General features: G+C 34.5%; 1 protein-coding gene across 3 annotated transcripts in view; it reads right to left on the reverse strand.

Moving 5' to 3' along the window:
* The window catches only part of LOC128253461 (opioid-binding protein/cell adhesion molecule homolog), a 29,885-nt gene extending 19,383 nt beyond the window's left edge, over nucleotides 1-10,502 (reverse strand). For all 3 annotated transcript variants that reach the window (XM_052981868.1, XM_052981867.1, XM_052981866.1), the window contains exons 1-4: nucleotides 10,433-10,502; nucleotides 3,571-3,668; nucleotides 1,879-2,024; nucleotides 1,675-1,736 (exon numbers count right to left, since the gene is read on the reverse strand). In XM_052981868.1, coding sequence (XP_052837828.1) covers nucleotides 1,675-1,736; nucleotides 1,879-2,024; nucleotides 3,571-3,668; nucleotides 10,433-10,502 — 376 coding nt within the window. The remainder of the gene's footprint in view (nucleotides 1-1,674; nucleotides 1,737-1,878; nucleotides 2,025-3,570; nucleotides 3,669-10,432) is intronic.
* Between the last annotated feature and the right edge of the window lie 17,137 nt (nucleotides 10,503-27,639).

Below are 27,639 nucleotides of genomic sequence, written 5' to 3' on the forward strand. Positions count from 1 at the left end.
TCTAACTGTTTTAGTACAAAAGTTTAGGTGGAAAAAATTTAAAACTGTGCTGCAAGCTTCTGACTTAAATTAAATACCCTTTGCAAAGGTATGCAAGGTATTGTCTTTGCGCCACACTGACTCTTAGATGTTTTGGTAACGTGTGGTTTATACTGCGTATGTTTTTGTATAAATGATTATAAAACTTTGTGTTATATCCAAAAGTTTTAGGTTTACCAATTAGAAAATAGAAACTATGTTAACAATCACAATTACAATTAGACAATTAGATAAGAAACATTTTAAACGTGGCGCTTGGATATTATAATAAAAAGACAAATAGTTCAATTAGAGTTACAGCAGAAGACTTTAAAAGCGGCGTTAACTATTCAAACGGCATTACTAAGGCAACAAACTGAAACGCTCTTGCGACGTTTAAAATAGCAAGTTTGTTGTGTTTTTAAGACCTGGTTTTACTTGAGTTCAGTAAACACGTTGCTGCTGTTCCAAATGAGGTCACAACAAATCCTCCTGCTCTCCATTTTCCAGACCTTGTCAATTTTGGTTTATCAGCTTGCCCTTTTCCATTTCCCAGCGACTGGCTTATAAGTGCTGATCACTTTCACGCCGCCGTTTATTTGCTTATTTCGCGGTGTGGAAAACTACAACAGCGACGACGACAATAATAGTTGGTTGCCATCGCGTGGCCTGAATGGCTGTGAGTGTGGGTTTTAGGGTCGGAGGGTCTGGATGGAGGTTGAGATGGAGGAGGAGATGGAAGTGGAGGTGGAGGTGGAGGTGGGTGGAGCAGTGAAAAGCATACACCACAAAATCGAGCACTTTGTCAGTGGCAGCTGGGAAATCCGCGCTGATTTAAGGCGGCTTGCCATTTTGCTTATGGACTTAGTGCGGTTGTGTGTGAATTATTCCCGTGGCAAGCCGCTGTTGTGCTCAGTGTACCGGGCGGAGGACTGGGTCCTTAATGAATTTCAACATCAATGAAAACACAATCAACCAGAGTGGTTACTTATGCGGATGGTGCGAGGCGACCGGAAACGAGACACAAAACCCCAGCTCCGAAACGGGGCGGCATATTCATTTTAAATTCGCCTACGGGGCGGTTCAGCCCGCTCCGGGTGCTCTGAGGTTTTTCGGTGCCGCTCCAACGTCTACGCCGCCTGAATAATTAACGCCCGGACATGGGCGACCTGGACATGGACGACCTGGACATGGACGACCTGGACATCGAAATGGACATGGACTTGGATGGGACTGGTGCAGGTGCACGTAGCATGTAAATTGTTTCGTTACCTATCGCTCTCCGCCGTTTGTGGCAACTAATGTGTTGGTTAAGTGAAAACTTTGCAGCCACAGCCCGTTGGCATGGAGCACGGCTTAAGTCGAACAGTTGCCTCTTCTTTTTGCAATTAGACCCAATCGGGAGTCGTTTAAAGTTGCACAACTGCGTTTCCCTAGCCCGAACTGTTCTGCCTTCAATCGCCACTTGGCTGAGCAATTAGTGCAATTTGAAAAACTATCAACAGCAACTTTGTTCCAGCGCCAAGCCACTCCAGGCAAATTACAACTCATTTGCGCTGCCCTCAGAGTTACATGCATCAATTTCATTTCCCAAGCTTTGCTCTATTTCACTAGCTGAAAAAAGGGTGTTTACGCCATCTTAAATCGAGTACTTACCGACGACGTCCAGGTAGCCCACTTGACTCTTCATGGGATCCGTGTTTATTTGGCACATGTACCTGCAAACGAAGCGAACGAGATTAATTTACTGGATATGGATGAGAAATTTGCAATTAAGGAACTAGTTCTGGACTTGTCATATTTTAAAAGATTGCCCACGGGCAGACATTCAAATATGCAGCCTGACAGTGGATACATTACCAGCCTTTGTCGGACTCCTTCACATCACGTATACGCAAAATCCAAGCACGTTTCTCGGCGTGAGTTATGCTCATGCGATGATTTTTGGTTATGACGTGATTTTGTATCGTTAAAATGGTCTGTGTATCGACACGTAGCCACGCAATCTAGAAGAAACAGAAAACGTATACTGTATACTGGAGTGAAGGAAGCCGTTTATGTTTGGTTAGATTTGAGTTGTAAAACTAAAACGTTCAGCGATTTTCTTGTCCCAACGCTAATGCCCCAGTAGCGTGGCTTGAGCTCATTTATTACGCCCAGGCTCACGGCGAGTGGGAAAGTGAGAAAGGCGGAAAAATGTCACCAAGGAGGTGAAAAGCTTTTCGGATAATGCGCCTAGCCGATGAAAAGTAGTGCAAACTGTGCCGGCCGGGAGGCCCGTGTTAAATTGATTTCAATTTTGTTCTATATTCTTAGTACTCGGGTTGACAAAGACCTTTCCTCGCGGCGGCTTTGTCATCGGGGGTATTATGAAATATAGCTCAAAGAAACTGGAAGGTGTGCTGTGCCAATCGCGAGCTTTGTGCTAGATTCTGAGTATTCCTGATTGCATAGCTTTGTGTTTGGATTGCTATACGGTCTGGGACACTTCTAACATGGTATCAAATCTAATTCAACAAAAGAAACATAAATCTCATAGTGATCATCTTTGGGCAGAGTTCTCTTTGATCACCGGTTACTGAGGTTGTTCTCGCTTCGGCTTCGTTTTCTGGAGATCAACTTAACTCGAACCCAACTACCTCGGGGCACCCAGGCTATAAGGTAGAGAAAATGTTGTCTTCCCACTACTCAGACATCAATTTCACTAGCTTTCAATTTGTCTGCCCCACGCAACAGTGATAATGATAGCATCGTTCGGCATTACAATCCAGCACAATGGGCTCTAATAACCTGGTTAGATATAATCAAAACGGACAAAAAATGGGGAACGAAGGATTTCCTATTTTCGTTTCGCCAATTCATTGAGATTTGTTTTTCGTTTTGTTTACCTTTTAGTGTGTCACGAAATCAAAGTACCGCCCACGGGCCCGGAACGTGCCTAACAAAAGGGTCAACTCAGCCCAAAAGGACGACACGCAAAGGGGGAAAACTAGGCAACAAACATTTCCCATATTAGCAGATTGAGTGAAAATCGTTTTAACTGACAGCGTACAGTGTTCCGAAAGCCCTTTTTTTATTTGGCATACGCAACAAAGTTAAAGTTACCCACGAAAATGAGCAATTCACTATTTATTCTACGGACAAATCAATAGTTTCTAAGAATCAGTGTAAAAATTTGGTGGGGCTCTATTCATTTACTCATTTTTGAAAGAGAATAGGCGAAAACATTAATTTACTGGTGCTATTTAAGTTCAGAAATCCGTCCATTCGCTATATTTACTTCAAGAGATGAAAAAACGTTAATAAATTTCTTAAATAATTATTATCTGAAATCAGCAGTTTAATATGATGGTTTTGGCGAATTGTGGAACAATAAATCCATTTATTATTTGCTTAAATGTACCCTTCTGTACTTTAAAATGCACCTTGCAGTGCGGACGAGAAAACGGCCATTAGACTCCTTACTTTCCAATATTTAAATATAGGGCCCATAAAATAAAAAATTCTGTTTGCACTGTTGATTGTAAATTACGTACGTAGGCAAAAACTCACCTTGTAGGTCTGCAAATTGTCGACTACGCACTGGAGTATAGCCTCCCGACTCACGGGCACCGTCACATTCTGCAAGAGCTCTCCGAACTTTGGAAGATCTGCAAGGGAGGAGTGGGAAAGAGTACTGAATGATTCTCCATCTAATCTAAAACAAGGTAGATATCAGGTTGTTTCCTATGATCGACGAATGAAACATCTGTGTCTACTTTTGTTTCGAATGGACAAAAGGCCAGCTCCAACAAAATAACTACCGTTTTGCCAAATTATTTAAACCAGAGGTCATACTTGCCTTAGAATAGGGGAGCTTGACTTATGTGCGTTATGTTTAAGTTAAGAGCCTTAATTCTAAGATAATTCGACTATCAAAACAGCATGCTAATTAGTATACTTCAAATTAAAATGATATTTTTACAGAGATGACGAGTTGATTTAAAATAAATAATATAATAAAAATGGAACTCAAAAACAAGAACGAAGAATTAAATATCGACCTTGGATAATTTGACCTTAGAATTATTTTCAAAAACGTTCGTTAAAACTTAAAACAAGTTTTGTTTTCGGCTACTTGTATAAGTTTCAGGCAGGCAGATATGACTGTCACTACTTATATTTTTGAAACAGCTAAACTAAACTACCCTAAACTATTCGTTTTCACAAAAGTTCATAAAATTCGGACGACTATATCATATAGCTACCATATGAATAATAAAAATATAAAAAAAATAAATTCAAAAACAATTTAAGTTCTCTATTTTTTAATATTTTTTAAAAATTATTTTCGAAATGGTAATCATTTTATGGTTCAGAATTACCATTTTAGTTTTATTAAAATCGGATAACGATAGCTGGCATAGGAACTATCGAATAATTAAATCGTTATAGTTTCAATGTGCAATAAATGCGCAAATAAATCAAAATTTAAATTTGCTAAAAATAATTTTATTTTTGTAATAGCTGCAAGGGTAGAAGAACTTCGGCTTGGCAAAATAGCTTCCTCTTTGTTTAAATATGGAACAAGATTACCACTTAAACACACCATTATAATGCAATGAAACCTACTCATTAAATGAAAATCGAATGACTTGTACGTAAATAAAACCAATTGTTTTGTGTTGAATCTAATCGAAGCGTCGAAGACCAAGTAGCAGTACTGCTAACTCTGCTCTTAACTTTTCAATTATATGGCAGCCACGACCTAATAAATCAAGGGAAAGTTAAGAATGCACCATTTAATTCAATTTAATTTGTGAGCCCTGGTGTAGATCAGATATTAGCGGCCGTAGACCACAACCATTCCGTTGTGCTTTACATAACCCACGTCAACATCAACAATCATGGCCTAGACTGGCCTGTCAGCCAGTTCTCAACCAGTCAATCAAAGTGCCTCCCCGCGCACCCACCACCCACTTTGGAGCCACCCACATCGCAGCCACCCACTCACGCGAATGTTCAGCGGAGCGTTGAAAAGGCGCGTTGACTTTAAAGGCGCGCCCGCAAGTATGCAACAGATTTGTGGTTTGCTTGTCGAGGGGGTGGGAAAATTTGAGGGCGGGGCTGGAAACTTAGCCGCCCCCGTCGCCGCTTTCTGTTTGTGTTTGCTCTTGTTTGTCGCTGACATGCTCAGAAACCTCAACGAAGTTTGCGCTCGGCACACGCTTCGGAATAAAATAAAATAAAAACATATATGGAGGAGAAACAAGTAAAGCTCTGCCAGACGGAGGCTTTTTCTCATATGCGGGGCACGCATCGGTTAAAGCAAATCAACACATAACAATCTTGTACTTAAAATGCGTAAACAAGGCGATAAGCAAGGGTGATGGCCAAGAAAGTGGCGGGCGAATTTTTTGATGTTTATTGATGCGGCCGTAAATCTCAATTGCGGCGGGGAAAGGCGCAACGTCGGGCGAAGGACAACTTTCTGCTTGTCGCTTTTGTGTGTCCCCATCCTGCCGTTTATTGTCGCCTAATCTCTTCCCAAACATCACGTTTCGAGTTGTCGACGATACCCTTACTTTGGTCGAGTAATGGACGGTTGGGAATCGTTGCAGTCGTGGTGAGCAATTTTATGGAAAATGACTCAGAAAATTATTTACAGCTCAGGTGACGCAGGGGATGAAATTTAAACCCAGAAGGAGTATACCATAAACTTAAAAAAAAATAAAAATGGGTCGTCGTTTTCAGAAAGTAGGTAGGTCTGCTTAGCCCCACCGGTCAGTTCTCCTTTGCTTAAACTACTACTGTGTAAGCATCCATTTAATTGAATAATAAAAAAGCCAGGAGCTTGAGCCAGTTTTTCCCTAACAAATTGTCCCGGAGCTGAGTTTAAAAGCCTTGTTAAGAGCTAACAATTATTTATATTAAGTCCTTGGTAAATATAAATATCTACTAATTCAAAGATTTGTAAAAATAGTTTAAAAACACTTGACTGACGGTGGGATGGAACCTACGTCCTTCCACCACCTAAATGTATATATCAGTGCTGCGGTGTACCTAGACCTTTGTACCTAGGTACGAACAAAGTTGCACTTTTTGGTACCTTTTTCCTTAGCTAGGTAACAAAAATACGATGCTTACGTTTACTTTTAAAATACCTTGGAAACGGTTTTAATGTATCTTTAAAACATGCTATGTAAAGTATATGGGTACTGAAACATTTTTATTTATTTTTCTTTTTAAATAAGCTCAATACCCAAAATCAAACTATTGACCTCAAAGTGAATTAAATATACAACATTTAAATTAAAATATGTTTCTTTCTAGCTCTTTTGTACTTTTTACCTTACCTAGATACTTAAAAATTGTATACCTAACTAATTATTTTCGTAAGTACCTTGTACCTAAAACAGATCCAAAAACTTGGTGCCTTTCTCAACACTGGTGCATTGCATGTAATTTGAGCGACAGGTCAAGTGCAAATTTTCTTGTTTCCAGGAAAGTTTTACATGGCTAGGCGATTATCAATATTTGTTTTGCCTTTACGACTATAAAATATCACTGCATATTAGAAAAATATGTCGATTTAAAAAAGCCGTCTGTTATATTTATTTTCTGATTTTCTTCTTCATTTATTCTATCGGCATGGCAAGCAAAAAAAGATGTGGCGACATCTGGCTTTAAGGTGATTTTATCTGCTAGCATTGACATCTTTGAAAATGCTCAATTAATTTTCTAATAACTTCTAAAATACTTTTTGCGTTTTTAAAAGGTTTGGTTAGTTAATAGATATTGACCGAAAAAATGTATACCGGCCAAATACATTTCTTTACCAGGTCTCTGCCGAATTTTACAAACTTTCGCAGCACACTCAATTAAATGGTTACATAACTATTATAATTTAAAACAATTTTTATGCCCGACATTGTTTGTAGCTAAATCAAATCTTTGTTATCGGTAATTTAATACACACCCAAAAGATCACCGTGCAAGAGCATTTCTTAGCTGCACGTTGTATCTCTTGTGCGCCTCACTTGATAATAATAACGCAGCCGAGTGCCAAGTAGCCTCCACCTCCACTTGGATGTTCGATTACACAGCCCTCGATTCGTCAAAGCCGAACCGAGCCGTCCTGTTCTGCGCCCCACAAGCTGTTTTGTCATCGTCTGCCGCCTTTTGCCAACTCATTTGATTTGCCTCCGCCTATTGATACATCCACACAATAAGGATATGAGCGCGTGTGGGGGCTTTTATGGCATACTTTCTTCGGGGCGGTCGTGTGTGAATATGTGGAAATTTGTTACATATTTTGCGCTTCGTCTTCGGGATTGAAAGTGTGATTGTTTAGTGGATTTATGGGTATATGAAATTAGGATTTAATGGGCCTTTGCTTTGTGTCTGAAGTGGATATATGCCGCAGAAACCTTGGGATCCATGGCGCTGGGTGCTTAGCATAATGTTTATGATGTAAGGAATGAAATTGCAAATCGCCGTTTAGCGTCTGTTCTTTGGAGGCTTAGGGGCTTGAAAAAGCCCAGCTATGTGGGTGCCCCTAACTCATCCAAAATGTTGTGTTCTATTCCGGTACAATCTGCTCACTGGGGACAACTTAAAGGGGTTGGAACAGATGCAATTCGATTACTCCCAGCGAAGCTCTCATTTGATATTATAAACTACTTTGGCTTAGTTGTCAGTGCCTAATGGACCACTTTCTCAAGCTCACTAGGCACAAGTTCCCACTTTCCTTGCCATGCTTTAAGCCAACTTTATTAAGTCAAGTCGGCTTGACTGGCATTTCAACTTAATAAGCGCAACAGCAACATCCAGAAGCAGCAACAACCAGTAAATGGCGCTATTTAAATGCTAAACAACTCTATTAAGTTGCACGACACACTAGCACACTCGCCCGAGATGTGTACGAGCTATACACACACACATCTGCACAAATCCGTGCAGGCAAGCCTTACTTTCTCGCATAGCCCATATCCTACATATCCTACAGCCCATATTCATGCCAAGGGCAAGCTTGACATTTGTCCGCCGTCTTCTCTGCAGAGAAAACTGAACCTCAGCACGTTTCAAATACAATTTACAATAAATAAAATTTAAAGCGGGTAAAAAGACTGCGACAACGCCAAAGGCAACTCGTATTCAGAGACAAGAAGAGCGAAAAAGCGCGGGGAAAGCACTGACTTAATGGCGCCGGTTGAAGGACGTGGAAGGGGCGGAAAATGCTGGCTGACAAGAACTGAGCACGTGACGACACTGGGGATAAGCTCAAGAGATATAAAAACACTACGACTGCAGACGCAGGTGGATGTGACCGTCGGGCTGACAATTAATTACTCTTAATATTCATAATCAGGATATCAATTGCCCGTGTTTAAGAACGAGCTTTTACTAATAAATGCTCCCGAGCTTATTATTTTGATGGCTATAGCGGTAGTGCAATAGAAATCAGGCAAAAATAGTAACGTTATAATCAAAGTGTTGCAGAATTGGGAGAAAACATGAGCTCCTAAATGGCTAAATCCCCTTTTGCCTCAAATGCTTTGAAATCCCGTGGAGGTTTCATTTTAAATGGATGGACAAATATTCTGTAAGTATCGGGAATTCATTTGTTTAAAAATATCGTTTTACCTGTGTTTGCATGCAAAAACCTTGTATAACTGTTGACAAAAAAACATTGTTTTTTTAAATTAACATATGTATGCACATTAATAAGCAAACAACGGGATATGCAGTTAAGTGACAATAAACAAATATGGTATTCCTTTAATTGAAAAATTTTTACACACGAACTTTTTTCACGGACTAAAATTGTGAAAACTAGGCGTACTTTTGCGTATCGTATTCGGTTTACAATTATAGAGGGGAGGAGACTTTGACATAAAAATCAAGAAAGTAAGCAAGCTTTGGCAAGCCCTTGCAGCCATTGCTAAAATAAAATATTCTTGAAAACATTTAAATTATGATTGACTTGCGTAATGTTTAAAAACATTAAAGCTATGATGATTTGCAGCTCAGTTATAGAAAGTTGATAATAAAATTAAAAGCGTAATTCTGAACTGTCAAATTAGTAATTAATCAAATTTAACTTCTAAAAAAAATTACAAACAAAGAAGTTAGTTTAAAAATATTTTTTTTTTTTTTTTATATTTCCTATGGGGCTCTATGTTATATGAAATATGAAATTTAAACCGTAATTCTGAAATATTTAACCATTCCTATATGTCGAATATTAAAAAAAAAATTAAGAAACAGCAAAGTTATATGGTATAGTCGTCAGATATCAAAAGCAAGCATCTGCTTACATTTATTAAGCATAATTCTTTAAGATATGGTATATAAAATTGGGCTGGTCTTAAGTAATTTTGGTTTTTGGGTGTTGTGTTTAATTTCAGTTTTGTGTTTTCAGTTTTATACATGTCAGTCCATCAAATAGCTACCAAATTTAAAAATATATTTATTTTTTAATATCCTAGTACCTCAATGACTTTTAACTTCTCGTGTACTAGTCATGCCACCTTACTTATTGCTGTTGGATATATTACTATATATAACTTTCTTAAGGTGCATGTTGTCGTAAATATCCCAAGGTGCAATCAAGAGAAATACAAATACTAAAAACTGTTTTGCAAGGCCAAAGTAAGATGTCCATATATTTACATGCTAACTGCTAACACAAATGTGTTCATATCGAAGGTCTATCGGGTAGATGTAAATCCTTAGCAATCTCTACGTCTTTTTGTGTCTTTGGGCTAGTTTATGAGTTTATGGTTAAGCCTTAAAAGCAAAAAAAAGGCGAGAGCAATGTAGTCTCATTGCCTTACCAACAAAAGGGACACTCTAATCCATTGCCAGTTCTGAAGTACGGATAAACCATTACTTCGGCGGCTTACTTAAAAATGGGGACTATATGTCAAGCCCTTGAGATTCCTCAACTTTTAATATATAGCTTACATGGGTAAAAGCGCTAGCTTAAAAGTTTTCGTTCAGAACAACTAAGATTATATGTTAGCCAAAAATGCCTGCACTTCTAATGTCATTTATATGGTAAATAAATAAATATCAAAATTAAGTTGGCACAAGCACAATGAACGAAACCATATCACAAAATCATGAATTAAATTATTAATTTCTACCATAAAATCAGCCACCGGAAACAATAAGGGAAAGTCTAACATTAAATGATGCTTAAAAGCATGCGACCTTAGCTAATGTGCATTCTTAATAAAAATGCACATTCTTAATAAAAATTTTTACATTAAATGATGCTTTAAAGCATGTGACCTAAGCTAATGTGCATGAGCCCTGCCGGAGCTATATAAAAACCTAGTGCAGATCCCTTTGGGGCCCGAGTATATGGAAATTCAAGTTGTGTGACAAGGGCAATCGGAGGATGGGTGGGTGACAGCAAGTGACTTACCTTTCTCGGGAATCGCATTGACGACCGTATCCTCGCGAATGTCTTCAAGTAGCTCATCCTTATTTTGCATTTCCGCTGCGAGATTTCATTCCGAGTGCCACCAAGGCATGAAAAGTGTTGGGAGTTCATCCAGGACCGGGGAGATGGAACGAGAGACGGATACATTTAGAGAGGTAGTTAATATTGGCTTGGTTGTCCTTAGTGCAAATTCAATTTGCGGTGAGGAGTGTGTAAGGAATACAAACAGATACCCGGCCCGTCCGCTCTGCTCCGAAATTGGCAAGCTTAAAACCCCGAAAACCGCACCCAACGCGCCCAGAATGCCAAGGGAGAAAAACTTCTCGTTTCGTGAACTTTTCCAATATTTTAGGGTCGTTGGTTTTTTCAGCGCCTTTCTGTACAGGCGCTCAGCTAGTAATTTTCGCAGCCACATAATGAAGTTGCAATTTGACTTTTGTGCAGCTGCATCGGTGGAGCGGCTGAAATCGATTTTGGGGGAAAGGGGCTCGATTCCCTTAGGTAAAGGTAAAATGCATTTCAGGCACGCGTCATAAAATATTTAGCGAATGCTAGCAAATGGGTAAACAGATTTACGTTTATGGGCTCGCGCTTAGAGCGTACAAATACAAACCGCAGGCCAGCCTTGGGAAACTCAGCTCCGTACAAATGCACACGTGAATAAATCGGATAATTTAATTAACACACAACTAGTAAGTAGCTACAACTAATGCATTCGGCCTTTTATTTTATTGGGGTTGAAAAGGGATTCAGTAATGCCATAGGTTTCACCGAAATGTTCAGTGTGCATGGTTCTGTATCCCAAGATTTCGGTCACCAAAAACACAGGTACTTTTCCCTATACCTAAAAAATAGCCTTTGTATACACATAGATAGGATAAACCTAAAAAATAGCCTTTGTATACACATAGATAGGATAACGGAATTTCTGATTTTAACTAGAAACTATCCTGACGGCTGAGAGGCAGAGAAAGAGAGAAAGTCTCTCTTAGAAACATTTGACTAGCTCAACTAGATACTAAATTATTTTATAACATGTATATTAATAATTTAAAGTCAGAGCGCCTTAAATTAAAAGACCGTAATTATATATTATATTTATTAATTATATATTTTAATTATATATTATAATAATATTATTCTTAAACAATTTAAACTGTCTAAATAAAAATTTAAAATATATATTATTCATAAAAATTAACTGACGATTTTAAATTTTTATCATATTCTTACATAGTTAAAATTATTAAGAAAAAATGTTGTTTGTTATTTATCATATTTTTAAATCAACTCCAGCGCTCAACCGGTACAAATACAGCGCCTGCGCTATCGGATTAAATGTTATGTAATGTAAAACAAAAATTCTAGGCTGTTACTTAACATATTTTAAAATCAGATCCTGATCTCAACAGAATCAAAAACAGTTTCAGCGGTTAACCTGTTCAAACGACTATTTTACATTCCAGAATTTTACATTAGTTCACTATTTCGCCGCCAGGGGGCGACAATGAGAGTAAGGATATATGCAACCCGCCAAACGGCCAAAGCGCCATCTATGTCTCAATATGCGCGGCTTAGCTCGTAAAGCGTCATCTAAGAGTCATTAATTTTGGGTTGTGTCTTGACTATATGAGGATCAATTTGACAGGATCCCTTTGAAAACTGTGATTACATATATCCTTACTCTCATTGTCGCCCCCTGGCGGCGAAATAGTGAACTAATGTAAAATTCTGGAATGTAAAATAGTCGTTTGAACAGGTTAACCGCTGAAACTGTTTTTGATTCTGTTGAGATCAGGATCTGATTTTAAAATATGTTAAGTAACAGCCTAGAATTTTTGTTTTACATTACATAACATTTAATCCGATAGCGCAGGCGCTGTATTTGTACCGGTTGAGCGCTGGAGTTGATTTAAAAATATGATAAATAACAAACAACATTTTTTCTTAATAATTTTAACTATGTAAGAATATGATAAAAATTTAAAATCGTCAGTTAATTTTTATGAATAATATATATTTTAAATTTTTATTTAGACAGTTTAAATTGTTTAAGAATAATATTATTATAATATATAATTAAAATATATAATTAATAAATATAATATATAATTACGGTCTTTTAATTTAAGGCGCTCTGACTTGAAATTATTAATATACATGTTATAAAATAATTTAGTATCTAGTTGAGCTAGTCAAATGTTTCTAAGAGAGACTTTCTCTCTTTCTCTGCCTCTCAGCCGTCAGGATAGTTTCTAGTTAAAATCAGAAATTCCGTTATCCTATCTATGTGTATACAAAGGCTATTTTTTAGGTTTATCCTATCTATGTGTATACAAAGGCTATTTTTTAGGTATAGGGAAAAGTACCTGTGTTTTTGGTGACCGAAATCTTGGGATACAGAACCATGCACACTGAACATTTCGGTGAAACCTATGGCATTACTGAATCCCTTTTCAACCCCAATAAAATAAAAGGCCGAATGCATTAGTTGTAGCTACTTAAAGCTGTAGTTGTATTAATTCATGGAACTACTGATTGTAAACCCATTTAATTAATAGTATGAGATCTCGACAAGATCTCCACCACCATATACTCTATGGTGCATCTACATACACACAACTATTCAGTCGCCATCACAGTTGTTTGAGAACCATGTACTTCTAGAAATTTTCCACCCTCACACACACAAGCAAACACGCACTATCGTTAACCAATCGAACTACATCTTTAAATAAGTCGATACTCTGGATTTTTGGATATAAAATGTGGTGCATCCATGGTTACAATATTCATTTCAATTTGTAAACACAATTTGTAAACATGGACACATCAGATACTTCCGTGATCTTCGTTGATGACATCACTGAGAAGTTAGTTCACGATGTTGATGCAGCTGCCGATCTTGATATGAATATTCAGCGCTCATTTTATCCAGCTATTACATCAACCCAAGAAATTCCTGAGGACCTGCAAAACTTAGAATTGGATGAAAATCCTATCGGTATGAGCTCCCAGGAGTATTTGGACTCCCAATTACGACGGAATGTGGAAGAAGAATCGTTCGCCTGGATGCTTACAGCCTTTGGACAACCAATAGAGGTGGAAACCATACCGGACTTCCCTGACGATGACAGCGTATTTGATGGAGTGGAAGATGCTGACCCAAATCCTTATTTAGATTTACTTAATGATAGTTGGAATCAAGAACTTTGTAAACAATAAAAATAAATAAATAAATCATTAAAAAGTCAATATTTAAAAAATCTTTTTATTTATTTTAAATATCTTGGAATACTTCGAATTTAACAGGAACCTTGCAACCAATAAGAAAAATAAACAGAATATTAAAAAATCAATATTTAAAAATTTTTTATTCATTTGGATAGCTGGAAATACATCGAACTTAACATTGTTTTGATGTTTTAATGTAGTTATGTTCGGTTCATTAAAATGTTCGTACATAAATTTGATGTTTTCTTTAAGATGGAAGTTATGCTTCAGTAGTGTATGCATATACAAATTGTGTCGCAGCCAGAATTTTTTTATTTCAGGACAAAAACCACATTGATAATAACACGATTTCGATTTTGGATAGCTGAAGTTGTGTATTTTCAAGGTATGGTGTTTTAAACCATTACGAGTAGAAAAGGTTTCGGATAAACACACAACTCACAAATAAACGCTTCCATTCCGATTCTATAATGAACTGAGGAATATCAGATGAACATGACCTTTAAATATGATTTTGAATTGAAATTTTGAATATATGTGTTTATATACTTTTGTCCATAATATATATTTGTATATTGTATATATTTATATACTATTGTACATAATATATATATATATATTTGTATATAGTATATATTTATATACTATTTTCGTTGTAAATAAGGGTTTCGAGAGTATAAAAGGCTATGTATTATTCTGTAAGTAAATTAGTACACATTCGGTATTTACCAGAAAATAATCAATTCCTACAATCCCACTTCAAAATGGTATGTGTGTTTAAATGTTTATATAATATAATATGATAATTAACTTGATTCTTCAGGACTTCATATCCACCCTAAATGAGTTAAAACCTCTGATTGGTTATACAAAAATTGAAAATCTATGTATTGGATTTGAATATAAAATCATTGGATGTAAACTAAAGAAAACACCATATGGAAATAAAATAGCTCTTTATTTAACAGACAAGGACAACGAGCATATATGGGTTTTTCTACCAAAAAATTATGTAAACAAGTTTTCTACTAAGACACCCTTTAAGAAATTAAAAGAGAATGGTATTTCTCATCTTGTATATAAGGGGAAAGATATGAACAAATACAGTCCTGCAAACATTGAATTTTTGTCTTTAAATAAATAAAGTATATAGTGAGAATTTCCTCATATAAACCCCAAAGATTCTCTTTTAAACATCAGTCTGGTTCTCAATCTAAAGGAGTGAAATCATATTAAAACCCAACAAAACAAAAATGCTGGCTAAACAAATTCAGTTGTTTTTGATTCAGTTCGAGGATATGATTTTCGAGGAGCACGTTACTAGACTGGATTATTTACGCATTACACTGGAGGATTTGGCTGAAAAAGAGTTAATTCACTCAAAATTTGGATTTCACTACAAGCTTTGTCCCTGGAGTGATGATGATGCAGAGGTTGGACCAGACACATGCCAATGTCATAGACTCCCTATATTACAAGACGAAGCCCTTAATATTATGTTAAAATATTATAAGTTGAATCAGAGACTGTATAGATCCGAAACAATAAATAATCTTAATTGATTTTAATTAAAAATTACTTGTCTTTTTATTTTTTAAAATATTTCTTAAACATTTGCAGAATTAACTTATCGTTATAAAAAAAGTCATTTCGCTTAAAATTTTTTAGGAAGCAGTTCAATGATTTTTTTTTACATTTAAACAGACCGTATAGTATACAATAATGACCACAAGTGTTTGAAAAATAGCCTTGAAGTTGCTGTTTATTAAACAAATATTTAACCGAATTTTTTCTTAAAAATGTAATGAACTCTTTTTTTTGAGGATATTGGCCATATGAATCAAAAAATTCTGCGGATCTATTACTTTTGAAATGGAATGCAATCCAATGAGTTCCTGGTTGGGTTGAAGTATCAGTGTTTGCAATAATTAGCGCTGGAAACTTTAAAATAGTTGATGGTAGTTGATCTGATGGGAAAACTCCTTTAAATATAGATTTTGTATATGCATTCTTAGACAGTAAATTATGTATTTGTAATGTATTCATATTTAAAGAAGAACTCGGATATTTCGATTCTTATCAATATCTATCATTGAATCGTATTCACAATAAACTAAACAAGTCACTGCTTCAGCAAGTGGTACTGAAAATCGACCTTCAATCCTAATAGTTCCTTGAGATATTAAATTCGAGCAAACCGTTGAGTTTGAATGATCAGCAGTTAAGTCAAAGGCTAATATAAAACTATTTTTATCAAACATTTCCTTTGTAATTTGCAGTCCTCGATCGTAATGTTTTATTCCAGTTCCTCTAAATAGCATATTATAACCTCTTGCACTTTGTGCGTTTTCAGCGCTCGAGTAATCAAACTCTAAGGCTTGAGAAGGAACTTGAACTCCATTTACCAAAAGATTAAATCGTTGAATTTTAAAATGTTCGAAATCGAATGGATCCAAACTACGATTTCCTGAGTATGAACGGTTTTTTACCATACAAAATGCTAAAAAATTTGGTAGCTGACCGATAACTGCGTTATCTATTGATAAAGTATTGTTTCCTGGGTATATTGTAAAAGACTTTACTTCGACTTTGTTAAATGGGTATATAGCATTTTTGGTTTGTAATACATGATGATGAGCTAATAGTATGCTGGGGTTGATAGTTATATGATTCATGAAAAGTTGAGCTTCTAATATCTTTAGATTTGATTCCGATTCATTTTCCATTAAATAAAATGCAGTTTTCTCAATATTGAAATTAATCCTTAAATCAACATTGTTTACGAGCAGTTTAGGTTGATTAAAAATATCTCCGTGAACTTTACCAAATAGTTCAACCTTATTACTATTTTTGAATATATTTTTTAGGGTATCATTTGTTGTGGGATAAACATATTGACCCGCAGTTATTCGTCCAAAATTTGGATAATAACCTTGAGCTGATAAGTGACTTTCAGAGGCATCACTACCGTAATTTAAAACTGTCTGCAAATATGCTCTATAATGGTAGTTATTATCACTCTGTGATACCAATATGTTATTTAAATAAACTGAAGAACTTCGAAAAATGGAATGTAGAATATTGTTTACTACACCCACGGTATTTCCTTCGATGGCACTGTTGTCATTTTTTCTTAATTGTACTACAAGACGTATATAAACACTTGATAAATCTCTATATGTTTCACCGTTACCCAAACAAACAAATTCGATTGAAGAAGCACTATCTAATGATGCAATTGGATTGTATGATACTTCTTCAGTTTTTAGAATAGAGCTTTGTGTAGGGTGCGGAGCAAACAAATCCAATTCACTTTTCATACATTCAATATGGTTACTCATTGTGTCTTAGAGAATATATCGCTTATATTTAATTTTCTTGATAACTTTTTTCTTTTTTGCGGCGTTTTGGTACGTTTACTATGTGTTTTGGACGTTGAATGAAGTCTTTTTTTCCTTGCACTACGCTTTTTATTCCGTTTTCCATTACCATTTTGGAAGCGAGTCATTTTATCAATTGCTTTATTTGACAGATTTTGTAAAGCAATTTTACTTTGTTCTTGAACAATATTTCGTAATGGTTTTCTCCCGAGATCATTAATTACAGCTTTTCCAGTTTCAGTGGCTTGATCTTTTATAGCATTTAAGCCCGAAAGAAAAAGTGGTTTTATGTAGTTAAAAAGACCACTAAAAAAGTTCCCGATTCCTCGCCCTTGTTGAACTATTCGAGGTGATATATAAAGACTTCCTATATTACTTAATCCTCCACCAGACTGATTTAAATAATATTGATGATAAGATTTCACCATGGTGACTATTTTTATTCTGAGTTACTTATAATCGAACAAGTATTATTTATAGTATAAATCTTTTCCTTCTTCTAAAGTGAAGAGTAGTAAATATTGGGACTACCGATGTTTCAAACGGTACCTTATATCCATTTGAATCTGTAATTAAAATTGAGATCTCGTTTGGTGACCAGATGTCTAACGGGTAATATTCAATATTTTTGAACTGAATATTTTTTTCTTTTCCATTATAATGTAAAACACGAAGACAACGGGGTCTTTTACTCCCAACAATTCTCGGTTTGATTATATCGGTGTAAATAAAAATTAATCCAAGTTCAGGTGTTTTTGATTCAATGGGTACATTAGTATATCTAAATGTTTCAGCATTTACTAAACTTATAAATTCTGCTTCGGGGTTTTCTATATCTTTAGAAGTATTTATTTCTTTATCTGATACATGTTTGATATAATTATTTAGATAAATGTCTGTAATTCCAACTTCCCAATCATCATTCATATCTTCAGGAATATTTACAATATTAGTAAATGCACATTTAACATTATCAGGAAATACATTTAGTGAATCATTACTGAGTAAGGTGATATAAAACTCATGTAAATAACCCATTTTTAGAATTAAATATGGCAATTATTGGTATGATGTCCAATTAAGTTTGTTTTTTCCTATTTGTACTGGATTTCTAGTTCTAACCGATCTACTTAATTTTTCACGTCCTGTTACATATCTTAGATTTTGAAATGGAGATGTTCCCGCTTTAATTTTTTTTAAATTTACTCTTAATTTGCGTTGTTTATCATTAAGCTTCACTTTTGTCACTGCCATCTTCTTAACATTTTCATTAGTATCTAAAAAGGAAGTTTCACTTATTTTTCGTTTGTTATCCAATAAAGTATTTTTTCTATTCGACTTAAAATCTTCATCTTCGCTTTCAGATGGTAAGTCAGGAAGTTCAACCTTTTTTGGAAGTGATTCATCAAATTTAAATTTAGTCCCCGAAGAACTAGGTTTTTCATCAATCCAATCAATTGTTTGGGACTCATTAGGTCTAGTTAATGTAAGAGGTGTCTTTTGATCATTTTGTCCATGCCATGATTTATTTCGTTTTTTATTTTGGTAATAAGACAATTCTTGGCGAATTTTTATCCATTTATCGAAATCACTTATTCGCTGATCGTTTAAAATTGGTAAAAATTTTAAACTTATTAATTCATTACCTCTATTTTCGTTAACCAATTTCTGATAAGTGATGGGGTTCATTAAAATTACTTTGTTTAAATTATGTTTATTTTTAAACATGATTCAAAATTTTTCCAAAAATTCCAGAAAGCAATGAATTTATTAGAATTGGCAAGAAACCACCTTTTTGAATTAGAACTTTTCTCTTAGAATTTAAAGAACGCTTTGGACAGGATAAATATCGTAATACTTTTTTATACTTTTTGAGTGCAGTTAAATGGTTTTTCGTAAGCTTATGATTTCCGTGTAATGTGTTTAATACGATCTCTACTAATGTTTTTACCAACTCACTATCACTATTACTTATAATTGCCTTACGTAGTTTGTTGTTAGCCTTTTTGAGTACATACAATAAATGTTTGTTCGCTTTCAAGCGATTTAGGTTCTTTTTGTAAACCATTTTCATCTGAATAACACACTGTAAATTTTAAATTAAAAATGTCAGTTCTAAATCTTAAGAGATCGTTGATTCCTTGGGTGAGATCAATTAGTAAATATCCATGAGGTTGCTCTGTTACTTCTTTATATATTCTGAAAAGTTCTGACGGGTTTTCAGGATAAATTTGTCTGGCTAAACATTGAAATTGAAGTTTATCACGAGGATTTTTAAAAACAACTATGTATTTGTGTTTAGTGAGATATCTCTGGTATGCGATGATTTATGAAATATATTTTGAGTTACGACTACTACTGATAAATTTCTATGATGTGATCCTTTCGTAAACAGTTCACATACACTTTTATTAAATGCCCCCATCATTAAGTCATCCAATATTAAAAGAATAGGTTCCTTATTCTCATTTTCAATTATTTCGGGAACTCCTTTATGATATTCTACGTTATTAAAATTAGGTTTAGCACTCTCCTCTCCATAAATAATATATATTTTAAATACATTTTGATTAATCTTAATTCTCATCTAAAATATTTCTAATTTTAAAATGACCGTAAGCTAGCGTATGTATATTATCGGATAATATAAATCTTTTATCATCCTTATAATTAAGACTTATTTTGTTAACAATCTCAGTATAAAGGTTATGAGATCGACTTCTAATAACTCGTTGTTCACCATAAAAAGTTTTCTTTTGTTTAATACATTCTATATAATTAGTATGTGATAATTTATTTACAACCGATTTTTGAACTCCCTTTATCTTTTTAATACAATCATAAGGACTTTGATCTGAATTTTGATTAGGTTCCTTTACAACTAAGAGCGAGTAGGCTTTAGCCTTTAACCCTGCGAAAGACTTCATTATTTGACCTGCATTTTCATCCTTCATTAAACCCAATTCTTTATTATTAACTTGAGGTATATTATAGATGTTATTTTGTTTAAAGTTTGAAGTATCAAACCGATTTAGATTTTCTTTGATTAATTTATAAAAATCTTCTTGCGTTGACAATATAAAGGAATCAGTATCCATATAAATAACTTTTGATGAAGGACACTTAATCGATAGAAAATTGTAGAAATAATCATACATTAACCATTTAGAAAGTTCTAAAACACTTGAACCAATATATATGGGTTTATCATAACGTATGCGAGATTTTGTGGCTTCTATTGCAGCTAAATTGGGTCCAAAAAGTGCTACACTGTGAAAATTGTGACTAGCTATTCGTTGTCTAAATCCAGGAGAGTTCTGTTTTGAATGGTAATGGGAAACTAGAGCTATATCTCGTCTCTTTTCAACGTTTTCCATAGTTTTTTCCGTATATAGCATTATTCATTAATTTATAGAAATTTTTTTCAAATTCATTTTTAGCTAATTTTCTATGTTTTGTATTTAAATCTATATAGGGTTTTAACCAACAAGATTGTCTAAATTTTAGTATTCTGTGAATTTTTTTTATTTTAAGTCCATGTTGAATACAAAGTTGCAGATATTTTAAATGAATAATATAATTTTCTTTATTACATAAGTCTGCAATTAATTTTGATATTTTGGAGTCTGGAGGTATTTTACTTTCAGGACAAAAAGGCAGCGAATTATGAGCATCATGAATTTCAGTAGGGTATTCAAGGTCTACTTCTAACATAAATCCGTAATCCCCTTCTGTTGATATATTTTTAATATCGAATTGATTAATTTCCAGATTATTCAAAAATTTAAATTCTGATATAGGAAGAGGTTGACTCATAGCCCAGCCATATAAATTATTAGCATCTATGTAAGCTAAAAAGTTAACAGGTTTGTTACTATCAAAATCTTTCATGTACTTATTATTAGCACACGAAATTCTTTGGGTGCATTGAGTCAATCCCCCTCGTATAGATCTTTTAATAAAATTGTACATATCAGGATTGCTTATTAAAGTTAATTCGGTTCGCGTGAACTTTAACATAGCATCCCAGGAAATTGATGGAGCTGTTACATAATTAACTGGGTCAAGCTTATATATTTGTAGGCATATTATCCTAAAATTCTCAAAAACATCTGCTAAAATCATAACATCACTTTCTAAATACAATTTTAAATAATCCCTAATACTCTTACAATTAAAGGTTGACCAAACCTTTTGAGCAAATTGGTAAGCCTCAAAAGAACAAGGTTGGTCTGTTAGGGAATTATAGAAATATTCAATTGACGGGAGATTTTTTTCTTCCATTTTTTCAAAACTATCTAAAAAGTCATATGGGAATACCCCTTTTTGTCTCATTTGATTAAATTTCTCACCTTGAAATTTAGTTTTTAAAAGTTTAAAATTAGATTCATCCATGTAGCTAGCTAGTTTTTCTAGACTAGAATTTAAAAACCTGTTGGAATCTATGAATTGAATTTTGTAATAATCTTTTCATCAAATCTAATAGTTTGGGTCAAAGCAATATATAATTCCTTATTACAAGGAATCGGTTTTAAATTATTTCCTAATTCCTTAATAAATAAATGAATGTCATACCTAGAAAGGTTATGAAAAACTACTGGGAAAAACGCTTCAGTTAACTTATAATCTACTTTACAATTTTTATGGATATAGCCTATATGGCTACCAGAGAATTGATCATAAAACATTTCTGCGTTATCCCGTATCGGTAACTCACAGGCACAGCAATTATCGTTGTCAACGGAGATCGGTTCGCATTCATCTTGGAGCCTTGTTTGGGTGGTCCAATATTTGTGGTATAAGCCCTTGGTAGTATCCTTGAGTGCTTGACAAAACTTTTTAATGCAATCATCTCCTTTAAAAGAAAATATATTTATTAATATTAAATCACTTTAGATTGTAATATTGTTTTTACCTTCATAGGTCCATTGTCTATTAAGACTTGGGTTATATTTATGTACCACAAAAAATGATACAGCGCAAGCAATATGCTCTTGAGATGTCGTTGTAGATGAAATTGATGGATCGTTTTGGGTTGTGTGAACTTTTTTTAATACCGCTTCAATGTCTGCATATATAACTACCGGTGGTGATAGTTTTTATAAAAATTTTTAAATTTTGTTATGGTATTCGGCTTTGGATATTCCGCAGCCACTTTACCGCATTCCTTGGTATCATGTGTAGAATTTGTTGACGTTATAAACTGTAAACAGTTTTCACAAAAATAGGCAGGGGTTCTAGATTTTGAATGCTGTGAGTAGCATAGTGTTCTCATACAGGTTATATAAGCATAATGCATCAAATTGTTGTTTGAAATTGCCAGCAAATTGATATGGGATGGTCTCCCCTTAAAATCAGTTCTTACTACTGGTCCAACAATTTGTATTCCTTTAGAATCGTGTTCGTATACGTTAACACTAAAGTTGGGGTTCAATTTCTCAAATTTTTTTATCCCCTTTTCCGTAATAGGAAACTCTATTCCTGAAAAATTAAGTTCCACTTGTTTGTACTTTATTTTTTCTTGTGAAATGTTAACATTTATATATTTTATGGGGAGTTGTAATTGTTCTCTAGCAAACCTCCGTTGTCTGGGGTTAGAAAATGTTTCCAAAGAATGACTTTTATAAGCTATAGAAGCTAGTATACTCCACTTAAAACAATAATTATCATTGTTTTTAACATTAATTAAAGCGTTCTTAGCCTTAATAGTAGGAGGTGCTGAAATATATCCTCTTACAGGAATGTGCTCCAGTTTTATTATTGTAATATCAAAATATTTAAATGCTTTTATTGCCCATCCAGAATCTCTTTCCTGGAACTCACTACTAGCATTTGATAAATAATCGATACCTTCATCAATTCTAGTAGGTAAGTTATCAACATCATACACAGATATGTAGGCCGTTCCAAAATGTTTAAAGGTTTCAATACACTCTCCCTCCTCTGTGTATTTTACATATAGTCCATATACTTGTAAACTGAATTTTATTGATATGTATTCCTCTAGCCATCTAGTAAGAATTTGTTTAATATTATTTTGACATTGATTATAGAATTCTTTATATCAATAAAATTGGATGTGCTGGTTGATTGAACCCTATAGGATTTGATTGGGAATTCTGTATCTGAAGCCAGATGAATTATTTCAACATCTGTTACTCTTCTAGCAATTGCATTCTTATGCTTTTCCGATTTTAAATGTTTGATTTTTCCGGTTTGGGGATATCTTTCTCCACATAGATCGCAGATAATTTCGATTTGAGATTTAATCCTTTTTGGATTACTCTCAAGAGCGGAATTTTCATCATTTCTACTTCGCTTAATTCCAGCACTCGAAGTAGATGGTAGCTGGTCAATAATATCATATTCGTTGATATCTATCTTTTTTGTATTTTTGGCCCGGGCTTGCATTAGCGCATTGAAAGCATTTTTTGGTCCTAGACACATTTTATAATGATCACTAAATTTTTCACAATCTACATCAATTGAACATAAATCACAACTAATCTTATTTTTTGGTGCAATAGCATTTCGAGGTTTTGAGCACTCCTCGTAATGAACTTCGAACTCCGACAGATTAATTTTGTTATTACAAATATCGCACTGCACTGAAGCCATTGCTTAATATTTTTTGTTTATACTTTTTTATTAAGCACACAAAAATTAAAATCGAAAATAGAGTTTTAAACAGAACGCAGTAGACCGACGATGTCTATTCGTTCCTTAGATCCAAAGAACTAACTTTTACCTGGTTGATATAATTGAACGAAGACTCTTTTTTAACTATCTCTGTTTGGAGAATAGGGTAGGGGAGACTCGTATATATTCGATAAACATATGGGATTGTGGGTGCGTGTTTGCTTGTGTGTGTGAGGGTGGAAAATTTCTAGAAGTACATGGTTCTCAAACAACTGTGATGGCGACTGAATAGTTGTGTGTATGTAGATGCACCATAGAGTATATGGTGGTGGAGATCTTGTCGAGATCTCATACTATTAATTAAATGGGTTTACAATCAGTAGTTCCATGAATTAATACAACTACAGCTTTAAGTAGCTACAACTAATGCATTCGGCCTTTTATTTTATTGGGGTTGAAAAGGGATTCAGTAATGCCATAGGTTTCACCGAAATGTTCAGTGTGCATGGTTCTGTATCCCAAGATTTCGGTCACCAAAAACACAGGTACTTTTCCCTATACCTAAAAAATAGCCTTTGTATACACATAGATAGGATAAACCTAAAAAATAGCCTTTGTATACACATAGATAGGATAACGGAATTTCTGATTTTAACTAGAAACTATCCTGACGGCTGAGAGGCAGAGAAAGAGAGAAAGTCTCTCTTAGAAACATTTGACTAGCTCAACTAGATACTAAATTATTTTATAACATGTATATTAATAATTTCAAGTCAGAGCGCCTTAAATTAAAAGACCGTAATTATATATTATATTTATTAATTATATATTTTAATTATATATTATAATAATATTATTCTTAAACAATTTAAACTGTCTAAATAAAAATTTAAAATATATATTATTCATAAAAATTAACTGACGATTTTAAATTTTTATCATATTCTTACATAGTTAAAATTATTAAGAAAAAATGTTGTTTGTTATTTATCATATTTTTAAATCAACTCCAGCGCTCAACCGGTACAAATACAGCGCCTGCGCTATCGGATTAAATGTTATGTAATGTAAACAAAAATTCTAGGCTGTTACTTAACATATTTTAAAATCAGATCCTGATCTCAACAGAATCAAAAACAGTTTCAGCGGTTAACCTGTTCAAACGACTATTTACATTCCAGAATTTTACATTAGTTCACTATTTCGCCGCCAGGGGGCGACAATGAGAGTAAGGATATATGTAATCACAGTTTTCAAAGGGATCCTGTCAAATTGATCCTCATATAGTCAAGACACAACCCAAAATTAATGACTCTTAGATGACGCTTTACGAGCTAAGCCGCGCATATTGAGACATAGATGGCGCTTTGGCCGTTTGGCGGGTTGCATATATCCTTACTCTCATTGTCGCCCCCTGGCGGCGAAATAGTGAACTAATGTAAATTCTGGAATGTAAAATAGTCGTTTGAACAGGTTAACCGCTGAAACTGTTTTTGATTCTGTTGAGATCAGGATCTGATTTTAAAATATGTTAAGTAACAGCCTAGAATTTTTGTTTTACATTACATAACATTTAATCCGATAGCGCAGGCGCTGTATTTGTACCGGTTGAGCGCTGGAGTTGATTTAAAAATATGATAAATAACAAACAACATTTTTTCTTAATAATTTTAACTATGTAAGAATATGATAAAAATTTAAAATCGTCAGTTAATTTTTATGAATAATATATATTTTAAATTTTTATTTAGACAGTTTAAATTGTTTAAGAATAATATTATTATAATATATAATTAAAATATATAATTAATAAATATAATATATAATTACGGTCTTTTAATTTAAGGCGCTCTGACTTGAAATTATTAATATACATGTTATAAAATAATTTAGTATCTAGTTGAGCTAGTCAAATGTTTCTAAGAGAGACTTTCTCTCTTTCTCTGCCTCTCAGCCGTCAGGATAGTTTCTAGTTAAAATCAGAAATTCCGTTATCCTATCTATGTGTATACAAAGGCTATTTTTTAGGTTTATCCTATCTATGTGTATACAAAGGCTATTTTTTAGGTATAGGGAAAAGTACCTGTGTTTTTGGTGACCGAAATCTTGGGATACAGAACCATGCACACTGAACATTCGGTGAAACCTATGGCATTACTGAATCCCTTTTCAACCCCAATAAAATAAAAGGCCGAATGCATTAGTTGTAGCTACTCGCGTTCGTATAATTGTTAAGTTTTACTGTCGCGTTCGTCATGGCAACTGTTAGTGTAAGTAGTAAAAAGTGTTTCTTAAGCCTAAAAATATAAAAATGAAAGGGTAATTTTAGAATTTAATGATAGTCATTATCGTATATTGTCCTTATGGAACACCCTCCCTCAGGTCTGCTTCAATGGTTTCTTCTGAGCACAAAGGTGAGAGTTTATTTCCCAAGCGTTTATTTGCCTTTAGGAACACCTTGTCTCCCACCTGATACTTCTTATGGGTTCTGTCCTTGTTAACATAGTCAAGAGACTTATCCTGTGCCTGTTGGATTTTTTTCTTGGATTTCTTTCACTTTCTTCTGTGGGTGTGGAATGTTTTAATTCTATTGGTTTCCTGTTTGTTACTGTGTGAATAGTTTTATTGTATCTGTTGTTTACGTTTAATATTGGAGCTTTTACATCTACGATGGCCCTTGAGGCTATTTTTTGTACTATAGCGAATTTGGAAAATTTGTCGATGCATGTGAGAAAAAGGTTTCCGTCCGTTGAAAATATGTCGATATGAAGGATTCCCCTGCGCAAGAGGGTATTGGTGTTTGGCCGACCGTCTGCTTGGTGGGGTGGCGGTTATACTTGGCCATGGAACAGATTCTACAATTTAATAGCCTTAGCATTTTCGGAAAAAAATAGTCCCGTAAAATTTGTTTTAAATTTTCCTGAGCAGCACGGTGGGCTCTATTATGCTTAGTAATTATGATTTCCTTTTGTTCGGTTTTATCTGTTATGTCCTGCACAAAGCTTTTTGAGTATTTAAATGTTGTGCCTGGGAATAACTCGATTATCCTATGCTGAATAAAAGCTAGGACGGGGAGAGAGCAATGTATCGCATTTACTACCTCTGGGTTATTACATCTTGAATTGTATCAATCAGGCTATTGCGGTCCGAGAACTTTATTATGTGTCTCATTTTGTTTTTGAATAAAATAAAGTTGTCTACAGATGAACTGTCTCCTTCCTCAATTATAATTTGATTTCGGCGAGTTGCTCGCGTTCGTTTGTTGCGAAGTTTTTTTCGTTATCACGTAACGTGCGAGATATCATGGTAATAGGGCGTCCCCCTTGGGATAATACCGCCCCTAGACCGAGACCTGAAGCGTCCGTTGTTAATTCAAACGGCTTCGTAAAGTCAGGGTATGACAGTAGGACATCTTCTGATGCTAAGATTTCTCTTAACTTATGAAATGCTTCCTTCTGTTGTTTATTCATTTCGATATCAATTTTCCTCGATTGATACATGCTTACGTTTCCATTTTCTCCTTTTAGTATTCCTGTAAGGGGTCCTGCTATTGATGCAAAACCTTTAATAAAGCATCTATAATAACTCGCTAACCCCAAAAAAGAGCGGAGATTGAAGAGGGTTTTCGGTAAAGGAAATTATTTGATAGCCTTGACCTTTTTCAGGGGAGGTTCGCAAGCTCCCTTCTGATACTATGAATCCCAAATATTCAACGTTTTTTTTTTAAAAACTTTGATTTTTCTTGGGACACACTCATACCTGCCTCTAAGAGTTTCTCGAGAACCCAGTGAATATCATTAACATGGTCCTCCTTTGTCTGAAAAAATTATTACATCATCAACATACACATAGCATGTTTTTGAAATTTTTCCCGTAATACATCATCAAGAGCCCTTTGAAAAATGCTCGGAGCATTTTTTAGTTATTTATTATATT

This window comes from Drosophila gunungcola (genome assembly GCF_025200985.1).
Source record: "Drosophila gunungcola strain Sukarami chromosome 2L unlocalized genomic scaffold, Dgunungcola_SK_2 000008F, whole genome shotgun sequence".
In the NCBI taxonomy this organism is placed as follows: domain Eukaryota; kingdom Metazoa; phylum Arthropoda; class Insecta; order Diptera; family Drosophilidae; genus Drosophila; species Drosophila gunungcola.